The sequence below is a fragment of the Sorex fumeus genome, unplaced genomic scaffold, assembly GCF_029834395.1.
Source record: "Sorex fumeus unplaced genomic scaffold, SorFum_2.1 ptg000047l, whole genome shotgun sequence".
NCBI classification, from domain to species: Eukaryota; Metazoa; Chordata; class Mammalia; order Eulipotyphla; family Soricidae; genus Sorex; species Sorex fumeus.
In genome coordinates, this window is record NW_026606104.1 from 42,553,325 (window position 1) to 42,569,866 (window position 16,542).

Consider the following 16,542-nt stretch of genomic DNA (forward strand, 5'->3'; position numbering starts at 1 on the left):
CCGGGCTCTCCGAGAGGGGCGGAGGAATTGAATTCGGGTCGGCCATGTTGGCTGCGTACAAGGCAAACGCCCTACCCGCTGTGCTATCGCTCCAGCCCTTCATTGTGAAGCAGAATTCACTCCTACATAAAAAAAAAAAATCACTTGGAGGCCTAGAGAGATAATACAGTTGTCTTTTACAAGGTCAACTCAGTTTTGATCCCCTTCACACCTTGGATGGTCCCCTGAGCCGCTCCAGGAATGATCCCTGAGTGCAGAGCCAGAAGTCAGACCTGAGCTCTACTGGATGTACCCTCCCCCCAAAATAAAATTAAAATGTACTCCTTTCAAATATATTCGTGGAGGGGGGAGGTAAGAGAAGTAGCACCAGGGCTTATTAGTGGCCATACTAGTAGATTGAACTTAGGGCTTCCCACATGCAAGGTAAGCTCTGCCACTGAGCTGCATCCAGGAGAGCAAAAGTCAGAATTTTTATAGCCAGAAAAAGAAGGATGAGGTCATTGTCAGATAGAAGGGAGTCACAAAGTAGAAGTGGGCAAAAGTTTTATAAATTCTTTCAAACAGGATATTTTTCTTCTTTTTGGCTTCTTAGTATGTTGACTCTTTGACCTAGTCTGGGTTGAGTTTTAAAAAACACTTTGAAATGATTTTTTCTTTTTCCTTTTTTAAAAATTAAATTATATATTATTTATATATGTATTTTTTTTTCTATCACCTTAATGTGACAAGAAGCATTATGAAATCAAGGGCTTTTTTTCTTCCCCGGAGTATACTAATACTGCTACCTAAAGTTCTTATTCACAGCTTTAAATTAACTGTTGATTGATCCCAGCCTTTCCTTGTATTTTATTAAAGACTCTTTGATTTTATTAATAGTGACAGCATTTCATTTTTCATAAAGTCATTACAGTCATATATCTCCATATATGATTGTTATATGGAGTTTCATTTCATATAGCAATGAAACTCCATATAACATGTAGCTTCATTGCTATACTATTCTCAGATTCCACCTCAGAATGCTAATCTCTTTCTGCTAAAGAGCTTTGGTTGTTTTTTTGTTTTGTTTTGATTTTTTTTTTTAAGTACCAAAGATCAAACCCAGGTCTCTGCATGCAAGACTTGCTATTTTTTTTTATTTTTTTAAATTTTTTATAGACACCACGAGGTACAGTTGTAGACTTAAAAAATTTTGTGTTTGGGTTTCAGTCATAGAGTGATCGAGTACCCATCCCTCCACCAGTGCCCATTTTCCACCACCACTAATCCCAGTATCCCTCCCACCCCCCCATCCTGCAAGGCTTGCTTTTAACACTGAACCCCATCTCCAGGCCTAAAATTTACTATTCCAGCGTTGGGGTTTTTGGTTTTTGTTTTTCTTTGCTTTTTGGGATTTACCTAGTAGTGCTCTGATGAGGTTATTCCTAACGCTGTGTTCAGGAGTGACCCATTCCTGTGCTCAGGAAACTATGTGTGGTAGCACTGTTGTCCTGTTGTTCATCAATTTGCTCGAGCGGGCACCAGTAACGTCTCCATTATGAGACTTGTTGTTACTGTTTTTGGCATATTGAATACGCCACGGGGAGCTTGCTGGGCTATGTTGTGTGGGTGGGATACTCTTTGTAGCTTGCCAGGCTCTCCGAGAGGGACGGAGGAACTGAACCCGGGTCAGCCATGTGCCAGGCAAACGCCCTACCCATTGTGCTATCACTGGGGATCAAACTCGAGTCAGCCACTGGTAATGCTTCCTCCCATCCTACCTCACTGTTCCTCTACATTGATTTTTTTTTTAACCTGTGATTTTCTGCAGTACTATTTTAACATGGTTTGAGTTAAATTACTTTTCATTTTGTTTTGAGGTCACACATGGTGGTGCCCAGGGCTTACTCCTGGCTCTGTACTCAGGAAGTCACTCTGGTGGTGCTCAGGGCACCAGATAGGATGCCAGGGATCAAGTCCTGGTTGGCCACATATAAGGCAAATGCCTTAGCACAGTGCTATCACTCTGGACCCAAATTACTTTTTAGATTATTTGAGGTGTTTTGGAAAGGAGAAAAGATAAACCCATGGTCAGTTTACTATCCTTTTTAAATTTTAATTTGTTATTTTGTTTTGGAGCCACACCCATCAATATTCAAGGTGTGCACTCAGGAATTATTCCTGGCAGTGCTTTGGGGACCAAATGGTGTGCTGGGGATCAAACCTGATGAGCACATGTGCAAGGCAGGCACCCTGCCCACTGTACTATTGCTCTGGCCCTTAAATTTTGTGTTTCTGGTGGTGGGAGATCACATCCAGCAGTGCTCAGGGGTAATTCCAGTTCTGTGTTTGGGGATTACTCCTGGCAGTGCTTAGGGGTTCATGTAGTGCCAGGGAGTAAACCTGGTCCTCCTGCATGCAGAGCAAACGGGTTTTATATTTATAGGATAGTTATCTCTCCTTCTATATTTCAGTTATTTTGGGGGGGAGAGGAAGGTAGCCCAGGAATCACTGCACTCAGGACTGCACTCTGCACTCAGGAATAACTCCTGGCAAGTTCGGGGGACCATATGTGGTGCCTGGGATCAAATCTAGATCGGCCATTGCAAGGCAAGCACCCTACCCACTGTACTATCACTTAGCCCCTATATTTGCTTCAATTCTGTGCTGATGGATCACTCCTGTGGTTCTCAGAGGACCATATCTGATACCACATTAGCTGTATGCAAGACAAACACCTTATCTCCTCTGCTGTCTCTGTAGCCCTATCCTTCAGTTTTGATATAGACAATCCAGAGGTTGGTGTCAAGCAGTTTAAGGGCATAGTTTACCATAGGACTTGCTTGTTTGCTTGAGATGCCAAGTTCAGTTCTTGGTACACCCATGTGACTGACCAGCTTTTTAGAAGTCCAGTTATTCCCATGAACCCTTTAGGTTCAGTAAGTCACCAATATGACTCAGAACTCAAAAAAATGAGTTAATTCGCAGTTTTATTATAAAGGACAGCCAAATGAAGAGACACATAGGGCACTGTCTGGAAAGATCTGAAAGCTATGTTTCTGTGCCTTCAGTTCATGGAATCAGGGCTTGTTGCCCTAACATGTTCTTGCATTCATTAACTCAGAAGCTCGTATCCAGAGTTTTTATTAAGGTTTCATTAGTTAGGCATGATTGTGCTCAGTCACTTGCCTGTGTCATCTCAATTCAAGCTCTATTTGAAAGAGATACTTCCTAGAGAGCCAGAGCAATAGTACAGAGGGTTGCCTTGCACGCATCACTGGTTTGATTCCCAGTATCCAATATGGTCCTCTGAGCTATATCAGAAGTGATCAATAAGCGCAGAACCAGGAGTAAATCCTGAGAAAAATCAAACCAAAAAAAACTACCTCCTAGAAATCTCTGACAACACATTTCTTTTTTACTACTCGAGTGCTACCAGTTTTCTTAAATTGGTCAAGGAATTCTTCCATACCATGGATTGAAAAAAGTTCTGTTGTATTACCCCAATCTCAATAGTAAAACTTGATCAGCTTCCTCCCTTTATTGAGCAGAACAATATGTATAGCCTATGGGACAGAGACAACGGTAATTTGAAAAATATTGATGTTCAGCATCTTAAAGAAGTCACTGGAGACAGCTTCTTATGTTTTCCCCATAGGTCAAGGGTCGTGATAAACATATCAATAATTTAAAAAAGAAATGCCAGAAGGAATCCGAGCAAAACCGGGAGAAGCAGCAGCGTATTGAAACCTTGGAACGCTACCTGGCTGACCTGCCAACCCTAGAAGACCATCAGAAGCAGAGCCAGCAGGTAGTAATGTCTGGGTTTATCTGGGTGCAAGCAGGGAGAGGCCAAGCAGAAGCACTTTCTCACCTCTGCAGTGTGCAGTCACCCTGTGACTTCCTGAAATGAAAACTGTAAAGGAATCATATTCAGGTTTATATGTATCAGATTTGCAACCGGACTGCAATTTTTTTTCTTTTTTTTTGAGAGATCACACCCTGCAGTGCTCAGGGCTTACTGCTGGTTCTGTACTTAGGAGTCACTCCTGGTAGGGGGTTGGGGGACCGTATGAGGATTGAACCTGGGTCAACTGCATATAAGGCAAGTGCCTACATGCTGTACTATTGCCCCAGCCCCAAAGACTGCAAATTTTTTTAGATAATGAGACAATGCTTTCTTGGCTTATTGACCTAAGCGTGGGATTCTGTTTCTCAGCTTAAGGATTCTGAGTTGAGGAGCACAGAGCTACAGGAGAAAATGTCTGAGCTGGAGAATTTGCTGGAGAAAACCCGTGCAGCCTGCAGAGAGAAGGAGGTTCAACTTGAAAGCCTGAGACAAAGAGAAGCAGAATTTTCCTCCACAAGACATAGGTAAATACCCTTCGGGGCTTGAGGAGAGGAGTGTAAAGCTTAGGTCTAGTCCTCCTTTACCCCATTTACTTCTGTGTAACTTGGGGTATTGTGAGTAATAGAGAAATTGCTATGGGCAAAAAATAATGCATTTGAGATGCAATGAGAATTGTAATGGATATTTTCAGTTGTATTCTTTGGAAGGATTCAAGCAGTACCTAGAATAATAATCACGGTCACAGTCACGGTCCTCCCGTTGTTCATCGATTTGCTCGAGCGGGCCCAGTAATATCTCTATCATGAGACTTATTGCTGTGTTTGGCATATCAAATACGTCACGGGTAGCTTGCCAGGCTCTGCCATGCGGGCGAAATACTCTCGAGAATAATAATAATCCTGCATAATTATCCTTGAGTATTAGGTGTGTTGCATAAATAGAAGCACTTTGTAAACTGAGAAATGAGTTACTTGTATATTTGTAAAAAAAAAATAAAAAGATTCTGATTGTTAGTACTGCGGGTAATCATTATTTTAAATCTTGTAAGCTAAAGGCTACTGGGAGAATCTGTTTCTCTTCAGCCCTAGGGATTGCTCTCAATTGCCACAGTTCTAAAACAAAACAGAATGTTGTAATACACTCTGGGGGTGTCTTGGAAACCTCAATATTAACTGTAATTTCTGAAAACCTATTTCAGCAGTCTCTTGGACCAAATCCAGTTTCTAATGAAATATGTTGGATTTCTCATCCCGTAGTCAATCATACTGACCTTGCTGTTTGTCTCAGATATTGGGATATGATGGAAATCATTTTCTGGGACCAACAGTTGGAGTCAGAAGCGGTGTTAGGGCACAAGTTGGCTGTGCCCCAACTATATGTGTCAAGTGCTTCTCCTCCAACTATATGTGTCAAGAAAAAATATATATTCCCTAGAATTTCTGTAGTATGTATGTAAGACTTTAAATGCTTATAATACATATGTATATATACGTATATATTTAAATCACAGCAAAGACTAAAAAAGTCTTGGACAGGTAGAGAATTGGTGGTAGAGAATATCTGAATATATACTATTTGGAATCTACATTAGATAGATTCCGAGTAGTAGGGAAGGGAACTAACATACTGAGCAGTTTCTGTGTGATGTACTCTATATACATCAGATCTAAGACACTTCCCATATATTTCATGCCAACTGTGGCTTGAAAGGGTCTAACCCCAAAATAGCCCCAACAATTCAGAACAAGTCAAAGCCACATCTCTTAAAGGGACCACTATCTTCCAGCCTGCAAGACAAGCAGTATGTGGAGAAGATCAGTGGAGAAGGTTCAACTCAACAGGAAGAAGGCTCCAAAGTGGGCATGGAGTCCTGGCAGAAAGAATGTGATTCTCTCCGGAAGGTAACTGAGGGTGTCTGGATTGTAATAAGAGTAGACTGAGGAAAAAGAGAATTTTGTATATTCAAATCCATCACAGTCCTCCCGTTGTTCATCGATTTGCTCAAGCGGGCCCAGTAACATCTCCATCATGAGACTTGTTGTTACTGTATTTGGCATATCAAGTACGTCACGGGTAGCTTTCCAGGCTCTTGCCAGGCTCTGCCGTGCGGGGGAGATACTCTCGGTAGCTTGCCGGGCTCTCCGAGAGGGGCGGAGGAATCAAACTCGGGTTGACCATGTTGGCTGCGTGCAAGGCAAACGCCCTACCGCTGTGCTATCGCTCCAGCCCATGTATTCAAAAGAAACCATAAGTTTCTCACCCTAGACCACCTTCTATCGAGAGTTGAGCTTTTCTTTTGTAGGAGGTCAGCCCTGTGTATTTTGGGTATTTTTCCTTTTGTTAGTAGAGGACATAACTCTAAATCTCCAGACCAGATGCTTCAGAAGTGATGCATATCAGGGGCTGGGGCAATAGCACAGCAGCTAAGGCATTTGCCTTGCATATCGCCAGCCCAGGTTCAATCCCTCGTACCTCATGTGGTCCCTTGAGCCCACTAGGAGTGATACCTGAGCATCACTGCGTGAGGCCAAAAAGAAAGTACATTTCATTTATGACTCAGAATCATACAGAAACTCTTAGATAGGGCTGAGTTCTAACCAGTGAGTTGGCCATACTAATCAGAAAAGGAGCTAAGGTCTGCTAATCATAAGTAAGCAAAAGAAGAAGACCCAGAAATGATTCTTAGAGTATCTTCAGTCTCAAAGGACAGAAAATAGGGTCTATTCAGATTCTCTCCTGGCAGAGTCAGTGTGACAAAAGCTATACAATCTCACAACCCTGAATAGACTAGATAGGTTAGATTACATGAAACTGAATTCTTTTTGTGGGGAAGGGATTGAAGGGGCCATATCCAGTTGTTGCTCAAGGCTTATTTTTGGAGGCCAGAGTGATAGTACAGCAGGTAGGGCATTTGCCTTGCACACAGTGTACCTGGATTCAATCCCCAGCTTCCCATAAGGTCCTTTGAGCACTGCCAGGAGTGATTTCTGAGAGCAGAGCCAGGAGCAACTGCTGAGCATCACCGGGTATGACCCAAAAAGAAGAAGAAAAAAAAAGCCTTATTTCTGGCTTTGCACTTAGAGATCACTTCCTGTGGTGCTCAGGGGACCATAGGTGGTTCAATTAGGGATCAAACCTGGGTCATCAGTGTGCAAGGCAAGCATCCTACCTGCTGTACTATCTCCAGGCTCCAGTTACTTCTTTTACCAAAGAACCAGAGTGTTTGCTGACTATAAATATATAAATAAAGTTGGTTCTTTCAGTATCTGTATTGAAAACCATAGCGCCCAAAAGGGTGGGTGGGGGGGGCAAGAGAAAAGTGCCTGCCACAAAGCATAGAGGGGGTTGTATGTGTGTGTTTGTGGGGGAATGTCGGGACGGAAACTGGGGACATTGGTGTTGGAAAATATACACTGGTGAAGGGACAGGTTTTGGCATATTATGACTGAAACCAAATAATGAATAACTTTGTAACTGTGTATCTCACTGTGATTCAATTAAAAAAATAAATTAAAATTTTAAAAATAAAAAACAAACATAAAAGTAAAGTTGGTTCAATTGTTCTACAGTGATCAGTGTCCCCATCATCCTTATTGTTAGTCATCAGACATACCATTTCTGTCTAAGCCTGTTTTGGTGACTGAGCAGAGAAGTATGAAGCTGCTTAGCCAGGATATGAAGTCCCAGGTTACATTTCTCCATACTTCCTTTTTTATGGTGTATGTTGCAGGTGGGAGGTCATTCAGGCTATACCTGGTAGCATTGGGAGACTACTTTCAGCTCCATACTTGGTGGAGGGTCACTCCCTGTGGTGCTGGGTGCTGCATCAAAGTCAAGTGCCTTCATTTCTGTACTGTCACATCATCCCAATTGATACATATTTCGGGGCTGGAGCGATAGCACAGCAGGTACAGCATTTGCCTTGCATGCGGCCGACCCAGGTTCGATTCCCAGCACCTCATATGGTCCTCCAAGCACCGCCAGGAGTAATTCCTGACTGCATGAGCCAGGAGTAACCCCTCTTCATTGCCAGGTGTGACCCAAAAAGGAAAAAAAAACAATTGATACATATTTTTATATAATTTCTGCAGCACTATAGCACTGTCCTCCAGTTGTTCATCTATATTGCTCAAGCAGGCCTAAGTATTGGTTTTTGAGTCTCTCCTGTTTCTTCTGACCCTGTGTTCTGGGGTCATTCCTGGGGTATCATATATAGTACCAGGGATCACACCAGGGCCAATAACATGCAAGGCCAGTACCTTAGGCATTGCGCTTTCCCTCTAGCATTTTTTTTAGATTATCTTCACTCTGAGTTCCCTATTGATTGGCTGGCGTCAGTGAGGGGCTAGAGAGACAGAATACAACAGTTCAAGTATTTGCCTTTTATCTTGCTCACCTGGGTTTTCAGATCCCTAGCACACATAGAAACCCTAAACACCTCCAGATATGGCCCAAAATCCAAAAAATTTTTCAAAATGATCCTACTGCAGCCTCTTGATTCCTGACCTCACCAACAGCTTTTGTTTTTTAAAACCTTCCTTGCTAATTTTTCAGATTGTGGAGAAGCAGCAGCAGAAGATGGATCAGTTGCGTTCACAAGTACAGGTGAGCTAGAGTTCTTGGGATATGATGGGCAGGACTTACTAATAGACTCCAGAATTCAGCCAGCACTTCATTTTTTTTTTTCTGTACAATTAGCTCAGTGATACAAGTTCAAGAATGAGACTCTCAGGGCTGGAGCGGTAGCACAGCGGGTAGGGCATTTGCCTTGCACGCGGCCAACCCGGGTTTGATTCCCAGCATCCCATATGGGTCCCCCAAGCACCACCAGGAGTAATTCCTGACTGCACGAGCCAGGAGTTACCCCTGTGCATTGCCGGATGTGACCTAAAAACCAAAAAATAAGAATGAGGCTGTCAATTTTATTCTGCAGTCTTAATGGGAAGGGGGTTTGGTACAGCACTGTAAAAGCAATGTCCAGGTACCCTATGTGGCTAGGAATATGTCAGAACTTTTGGAACTATAAGCTTTGAAGAAGGATGGAACAGTTAAACAGCAGAAATGATGCTAGATAGGGTTGTATTGGAATTCCAGGTCAAAGGAACAGCACAGATAGGATTATGGAGGGATGAAAAACTAACTTAAACATGCAGTTGCAAACAGTTTGACCTTGCTGAAGTGAAATGGTGAATAGAGAACTGAACTTTGGAAAAACTGTTCAACTAAGTTAGCTTTTAATCTTAGGTGATGGGAATCTACTATAGTACTTAAGTAAGATGTGACTTAGTCAGGTTTGCACCTCAGGCTAGCATGTGGAAGATGGTCACCTAGAAAGAGGCAAAGCTGACTATTATTGCAGAAATCACAGGGGGAAATGATGAAGGTACCGAGGCTAGCATAAGGCAGCTAAGCAAGGGAGATGTAAGGGGTCAGGTTGAATTGAATTTGTAAAGTAAAATTGAGAGAAATCGGTGCTGGATAGAACTTGGGAGATTAAAGGATTAAAAAAAAAAAAAGATGGCTCCTAGTTTCTGTTTTGGACCAGAATAGACATTTTCTTAATTTAAGTCTTTTATTTTTGCTTTTTGGGTCACACCCAGCAATGCACAGAGGTTTCTTCTGCTCATGCACTCAGGAATTACTCCTGGCGGTGCTCAGAGAACCATATGGGATGCTGGAAATCGAACTTGGGTCAGCTGCATGCAAGGCAAATGCCTTACCCGCTGTGATATCGCTCCAGCCCAAACCCAGTGGTTTTTTTTTTTTTGTAGGAGTATTGCTATTTATTCCAGCCATTGATTAGGCTGATTGAATTGGGCATGAACTCCACCTTATTTTTTTTTCCTTTTTTATAATTTTATTTATTGAATCACCGTGAGAGCAGTTACAAAGCTTTTGGGTTTAAGTCTCAGTCATACAATGATGAAACACCTGTCCCTTCACCAGTGCCCATTTTCCACCACCAAAAACCTCAGTATACCCCCCATCCCACGCCTTCCCCCTACCTGTGGGACAAGTTATTTCCACATTACTCTCTCTCTACTTTGATTACATTCAATATTTTGACACCAGACCCACCATTATTATTTGGGATTTTACCCCAACACTCAGATCTGCCAAAAAGGCAACAGTAGACAATTTGTTTTCTATTGCAGGTTATGATTCTGGAATTCCAAAATTTTATTTTATTTTATTTATTTTTTTGCTTTTTGGGTCACACCCGGCAATGCAGGGGTTACTCCTGGCTCTGCGCTCAGGAATTACCCCTGGCGGTGCTCAGGGGACCATATGGGATGCTGGGAATCGAACCCGGGTTGGCCGCATACAAGGCAAATGCCCTACCCGCTGTGCTAATTGTTCCAGCCCCAATTCCAAAATTTTAACAATTAAATCTGGAAGGATTTCTGCCAAAACCTGCTGGGTTCCGAGATTTGTTCCTGAGTCTAACTTGGATCATGGCCGTTAAGCAGCTTGATCAGGAGCCAGAGAGGCCATTCATGGGCGGCGACTCAGGGTCTCTTTGGGGCAGGGAGGAAAGGGCCAGCTCCACCCCCATCGTGTGAGGCCCCACATGTCTCACCACTGTGAACCCAAACCTGACTGTCCAGTGGCCTCTGGAGGATGGTGGCCACCAAGCCACCAAGAGGGAGCAGGTGGAGGGGCAGTACCCTTTCCCCCCTGCAAACCCAGTATTTTTTTTTTTTTTTTTGCTTTTTGGGTCACACCTGGTGATGCACAGGTGTTACTACTCTTGGCTCTGCACTCAAAAGTTACACCCAAACCCAGTATTTTAAATAGTACAGTTACCCTTGACATTTCTCAGGCAAATTAAAATTCAGGTGAGTTTTCTAGAATTAGGTCACCTCAACTGATCACCTTGAAACCTTTCATAGAAATGAGAGAGACTTAATTGGTGGTCATCTTTTTTATCAATACAAAATGAGAAAATGCAGAACTAAGAATTTATTGGGGCTGGAGCAATAGTACAGCAGGTATGGCTGACCCAGGTTTGATCTCCGGCATCCCATATGGTCCCAAAGCACTGCCAACGGTTATTCCTGAGTGCAGAGCCAGGAATGAATCCTGAGCATCATGGGGTATGACCCAGAAACAGCAACAACAAAAAATGTACCCAACTTAGTTTCAAAATTGTAGCTAATTGTAACCCTGACTTTCTGCATACATACACCTATACTTCTAGACCAGATGCCTGTGAGAGTGCTCTCATACCCCTTCTCTTCTCTGTCAAACTTTTAATGGACAGTGTTGTCAGAAGCATTTGGCTGTGAGCTCCTCTAAAAACAACTGTTGGTATTATTTTTAATATTTTCAGTGCCTGCTAGAGTTAAGTGCTTAGTGATTGTTTAACTCAACTGAAGGCACATTCTTGCCTTCAAGTAAGTTACAGTCTTGTGAAGGATGATTCATTTTCATGTGACTGCAGGGAAGTAATGTATAAGGTATAAAGAATTATGACTAGGGCCAAGGGATATGACTCAGAGGTAGAGCACATGCTTCTCTTGTGTTCCAATACATTGAACCCAGGGTTCAACACACACACACCCACCTCCCACTGTGTGCACACACAGATACAGCTAGAAAAGTAAGGAAGGGCCAGGCTTTCCTGGAATGCCTTGCTGAGGAAAGGTGGTCTTTGTTACTGGTGTAGGGACTGCACCAGAGTTTAAGTGGAAAGTCACAGATAATTGTGATTATTGTTGTAAAATAATCTCAGTAGCAGCAGTGTATGGGTACCATCTGAGGCCAGCTTGTTATTCCTGATGTGTTCTGTCCCTGCTCCTTGCCATGAATTCAGAGCCTAGAACAAGAAGTGGCTCAGGAAGAAGGAACAAGCCAAGCCTTAAAAGAGGAGGCTCAGCGGAGGGAGACGGTCTTGCAGCAGCTGCGCACTGCTGTGAAAGAGGTGAGCTAGTATCAACTAGGTCTCCTAGTACTGCCTGCACATGTGACTTCTGTGTTCCTTCCCTACCCTTTTCCCAAAGAGTTCCCATGTTTGAGAGTAGGTTTTTGGGTTTTTTGGGGGCAGACAAGTAGGACAATTTGCATTTCTCTATATACTAAGCCTATCTTAGAGTGACCCAGAAATACTCTTTTTGGTTGTGAACTCATTCTCTTTCTCCCTTTGTCTTCCTGCTGCCATAAATTTGGTGTTTCAGGGGAAGGACTCAAGAAAACTAAGAGTTTGGTAGTCCTCGTGGAGTAAACAATTGTCAGCAGGTGGTGGCCAAGTTCATTGGCTGAATGCCTAGGAAGAAGTCTCCCAGGACTCAGATTATCACATGGCCCAGCCCAGTGTGAGTGAAAGGCAGGGCCTGGAAGAGAAGTCTATTCAGTGTCTTTGAAACAGAGTAGAGGTAGGGAAGGAAAGGGACTGGGTTAAACTGTTCAGAGATGGGCTGGAAAGAAACACCAATTACACATAAATAACTAGTCTTAAGGTTTGGAAAGGAATATATTCTAGCACTATCCTCCAGGTCCCCAATTTTTCCAGTTCCCTTTACTCCCGTCTGTCACGTTGTCTTTCCCCTTTTATTCCTCTGACACATTCTAATCAGGCTGGCTGGTGGCCATTTTTGTCAGGGTGACAGGGAGAGATTGAAACCAGGGACTGCTCAGATTTCAGAGTTCCTGTTAAGCCTTCTCTAATAGCCTGGCTAACAGAGTTGGCTGAGGGACTGGCTTCAGATAGAGTTCCGAGGGGCGGGAGTATCTTCTTTAGTTCCTGAACAGAAACCTGGAGGCTAATGACTAAGAGGCTGCTGTAGAGCAGATTCCTCTTCAAGGCTAGAGCCCTATGGGCCCAACCAACCTGGAATAGGAACTAGGTGAAGGGGTACAATGCCTGGGACTTAGTCTTCCCTCCCCCACACCCGTATATGCTCATATTCACCTTTGTGCACAAATGCTCTGCCTTTCCATAAGCCTGGGCTAATGCTTGCCCATCTATCTGTTTAGCTCTCTGTGCAGAACCAGGACTTGATTGAGAAGAATCTAACACTGCAGGAACACCTGCGCCAGGCCCAATCAGCGTCTCCATGTTCACCAGACACGACCCAGCTGGCATTTGACCTACATCAGGAGTTGGCCAGTTGCCTTCAAGATCTGCAGGCTGTTTGTAGCATTGTGACCCAGAGGGCCCAGGGCCATGACCCCAATCTCTCGCTGCTCCTGGGCATTCACTGTGAGTCCTCAAGCTAGTCGGTGATCTAGGAGGCAGTGGCTTTCATTCTCCTCACTTTATTCAACTTTACCAACAGGGTTAAGTAGGCCTGGTCACTTTCCTTCTAAGTTATTGTGTTGCAAAGTCACGGTCACGGTCCTCCCTGGTCCTCCCTTTGTTCCTCGATTTTCTCAAGCGGGCCCAGTAACGTCTCCATCATGAGACTTGTTGTTACTGTGTTTGGCATATCGAGTACGTCACGGGTAGCTTGCCGGGCTCTCTGAGAGGGGCGACAGAATCGAACTCGAGTCGGCCATGTTGGCTACGTGCAAGGCAAACGCCCTACTGCTGTGCTATCACTCTAGCCCATTGCAAAGTAAATCCTTTAAATTTATTTTGAGAATAGATATCTGTACTGGTATCTGCATACAAGACAGATTGAAAGTGGACCTTGAGCAGCAAGGTAATTAGTCACTGTTACCATCTGCCTTTTTGTTTGGGACTACACATAGCAGTGCTTGAAGCTGCCCCTATTGACATGATCAGGGATCCTTGACAGTATTTGAGGGACCATTCAGTGCCAAGGATTAGACCCAACCTTTTGAGCTATCTCCCTAGCCTCACATCTGCATTTATTTTTATTTTGCATATGTGTGTGTAGTGCTGGGGATCGAACCCAGAGCCACACACATGTGAGACTTACACTCTACCACCGAGTCACATCCCCACCCCCTCTACCTGATTTTTGTTGTTGTTGGGTTCACCTGGCAGTGCTCTGGGCTTACTCCTAGCTTTGCTCAGTGATTATTTGTGGGGCTTGGGGCTTGGTGTAGTGCTAGTAGGGATCAAACTCAGTGTGGCTATGTGCGAGGCAAGTTCCCTACCACTCCAACCCCACTCTAACTACGTTTTGAAAAGTGTGTCATCCTAAGACCACTGACCTCAAGATACTACTGCCAGTCCATACTTTTCCCTCCAAGTGAAAGTGTCTCTTAAAAATTAGTGGTTTACGTTTTTTGATTTTGAGATCATACCTAGCAGTGCTCAGGAGCTACTCCTGGCAGTGCTCAGGGGACCATATATGATGCTAGGGATCAAACTCAAATTGGTCACATGCTCAGCAAATGCCTTTACTGCTATGCTATCTCTTTGGCCCCCTAAATCTTTAGATCTGCAGACCAGTGATTGAAAACTACTGTCCTAAATGACTTAAGAATGTTCTCTTAAAATGCTCTCTTCATAGCTACGCAGCATCCAGGAACTCAGCTAGATTTACAGAAGCCAGAGGTGCTCAGGAAGAAACTAGAAGAGGTTCAACAGCTGCGCCATGACATCGAGGACTTGAGGACCACCATGTCAGACAGATACGCCCAGGATATGGGAGAAAACTGTGTCACACAGTGAAAAATGCTGGAAGTGGGATGGGCTAAAATTAGCCCTGGAGGATCTGATCTTTGAACCCAGTCCAGCAGGTTTTGCCCCAACAATCCCTTACCTCTATTTGCTGCTATTCCCAGAGTAAAGGGTGGGAGAGGAAGTAAGAGCCTTTATCTGGGTAAAGACTGATTAGGGAAATCTGCCTTCATTTCCCTACACTGGCTTTGCCTTGTCAGATTGTACTTTTCCTTTCATACAAATTCATTTGCCTTTTGCAGGTGGACTAATATAAGTCTTCACAGACTGTTCCCGGCTCCAGGCCGTAAAAGGCAAGCAAGGCTACTCAGCTACCTTCTCCATCCTCTGAGATGGCTCCACGCCCATTTCCACTCCATACCTTGATCTGCTGATGCCCAGAGTTAGTGGGGTTTGGGAAGACTGCCAGTAGTTATGGCAGTTAGAAAATTCTCAGGCTCCATGTGCCAGCTTGTGGGAACTGAGCTGGCCTCCTAGTTTTTCTTAGGCCCAATCTCACTGCTTTTTCCTCAGGGCTCTTCTCACAGAAGCCTCAGGGTGATTATTCATTCATTAAAAAAGAACCCCCTAGAATTGGGGACTTGGAGACTATAGCCAGTGCTCCATCATCTGTGCTCAGATACTATTTTACAGTATCCTGTTGGAGATCCCATTCTCCAACCTACCTGTACTCTTGGGTTTTTGTCCTTCTCATTAATCTCAGGCCCCTTGGACTTAAAAAGTATTAACTTTGTCCTGGTTTAGACACGATTTACCCCCAGAATGTTTCATGGAAGCTATGAAACTGCTCATCCCCTGGCCCTATGGGGAAGGCCCATCCCCCTATTTGTGCCTCTCATGTTTGGGATGAGTGCAGAGGGTTGGTAGCTTTCCTTTTCTAAGGCTTCTTGAATGTTCAGAGACCCCAGGACATTTTTTTTTCTTTTTGGGTCACACCCGGCGATGCTCAGGGGTTACTCCTGGCTCATGCACTCAGGAATTACTCCTGGCGGTGCTCGGGGGACCATCTGGGATGCTGGGAATCGAACCTGGGTCGGCCATGTTGGCTGCGTGCAAGGCAAACGCCCTACCTGCTGTGCTATCGCTCCAGGCCCCCCAGGACATATTGACTGTAAGATACAGCTTTGTTTTCTGGGTTTGTTTTGTTTCTCTGGGACTTTTGGATCCCCTCTGTTTTCTGGTTTTCTCTTGCTTCCTTGTTTAGGGAGTAACACATAGTTTGTACCTTATTGTCAGACTGGCCCATGTTCTCTAGATCTGGAGTCAGGCCAAGGAGGAGCCTTGTGGATCTGGAGGAACAGTGAGTGGCTCACAAGCCAGAATCAGCCACTGAGATTCTTGCAAACATCCTGGACCTCACTCTTAGGCCTCAAGTGTTTTTACAAGTTTTGTGTTTTATTTATGGAGTGACTTATCCCTTCCATTCAGAGCAGCTCCACCCAGCCATCCCCTCAGCCTCTGGGTTCCTGCCTCCTAAAAACAGAGCACCTTGTTGGTCTCCACCCTGTGTTGGGAGCCCAGCCACCATGCTCACGGGTATGTTTCCTCATAAAGTTTATAAGCAGTTATTTATATGAATCCTTGTTATGTCAGCTGGTTTGTATTGCCTATTTTGATTACAAAATAAAATATTTAACAGACCTCCCCAGTTTTCCATTGCCTTCCGTTACCACCGCCCTCCACCCCTCATTTTGGCTTACTAGAGCTAAAACTTGAGTGTTTAGCCAGCTTCCCCAGACAACAGCAAGGAGGAGCCTTTGCAGGTCCAGCTTCATGTCCTGTTTAGCACTTCCACTTCTGTTCTCTGGGCCAAATAAGCTCTTCCCACACCACTTTCTATTGGGCTAAGCCGCCCTGAGTCATGAGCAAGTTTGTTAGGGGAAGTTTAGGTAATCACCTGAGAGAGGAAGTCGCCTGCCTCTACATTGCTGCTGTAAGGAAGTGGTTTCAAATTTAGAGCATTTCAGGCCACTGCTTCACAGCCACTCTCTAGCCCTGAACCTAGGGAGACTTCTGAGGGGTGTCCTGTCCAGCCCTGCAGACAGTCTCCAAAGTTGGGCCTGGTGTGAAATCTCCCGCTGAGCGGCAATTTAGGGCTGCTATTCTGCAGCATGGAGTT

The 16,542-nt window shown here is 44.2% G+C and overlaps 1 protein-coding gene across 2 annotated transcripts in view; it reads left to right on the forward strand.

The window, feature by feature from the left end:
* The window catches only part of CEP85 (centrosomal protein 85), a 51,362-nt gene extending 35,298 nt beyond the window's left edge, over positions 1-16,064 (forward strand). For both annotated transcript variants that reach the window (XM_056122896.1, XM_056122898.1), the window contains 7 exons: positions 3,638-3,790; positions 4,199-4,353; positions 5,616-5,730; positions 8,384-8,434; positions 11,646-11,753; positions 12,806-13,031; positions 14,254-16,064. In XM_056122896.1, coding sequence (XP_055978871.1) covers positions 3,638-3,790; positions 4,199-4,353; positions 5,616-5,730; positions 8,384-8,434; positions 11,646-11,753; positions 12,806-13,031; positions 14,254-14,414 — 969 coding nt within the window. In that variant the 3' untranslated portion in view covers positions 14,415-16,064. The remainder of the gene's footprint in view (positions 1-3,637; positions 3,791-4,198; positions 4,354-5,615; positions 5,731-8,383; positions 8,435-11,645; positions 11,754-12,805; positions 13,032-14,253) is intronic.
* The last annotated feature ends 478 nt before the right edge of the window (positions 16,065-16,542 follow it).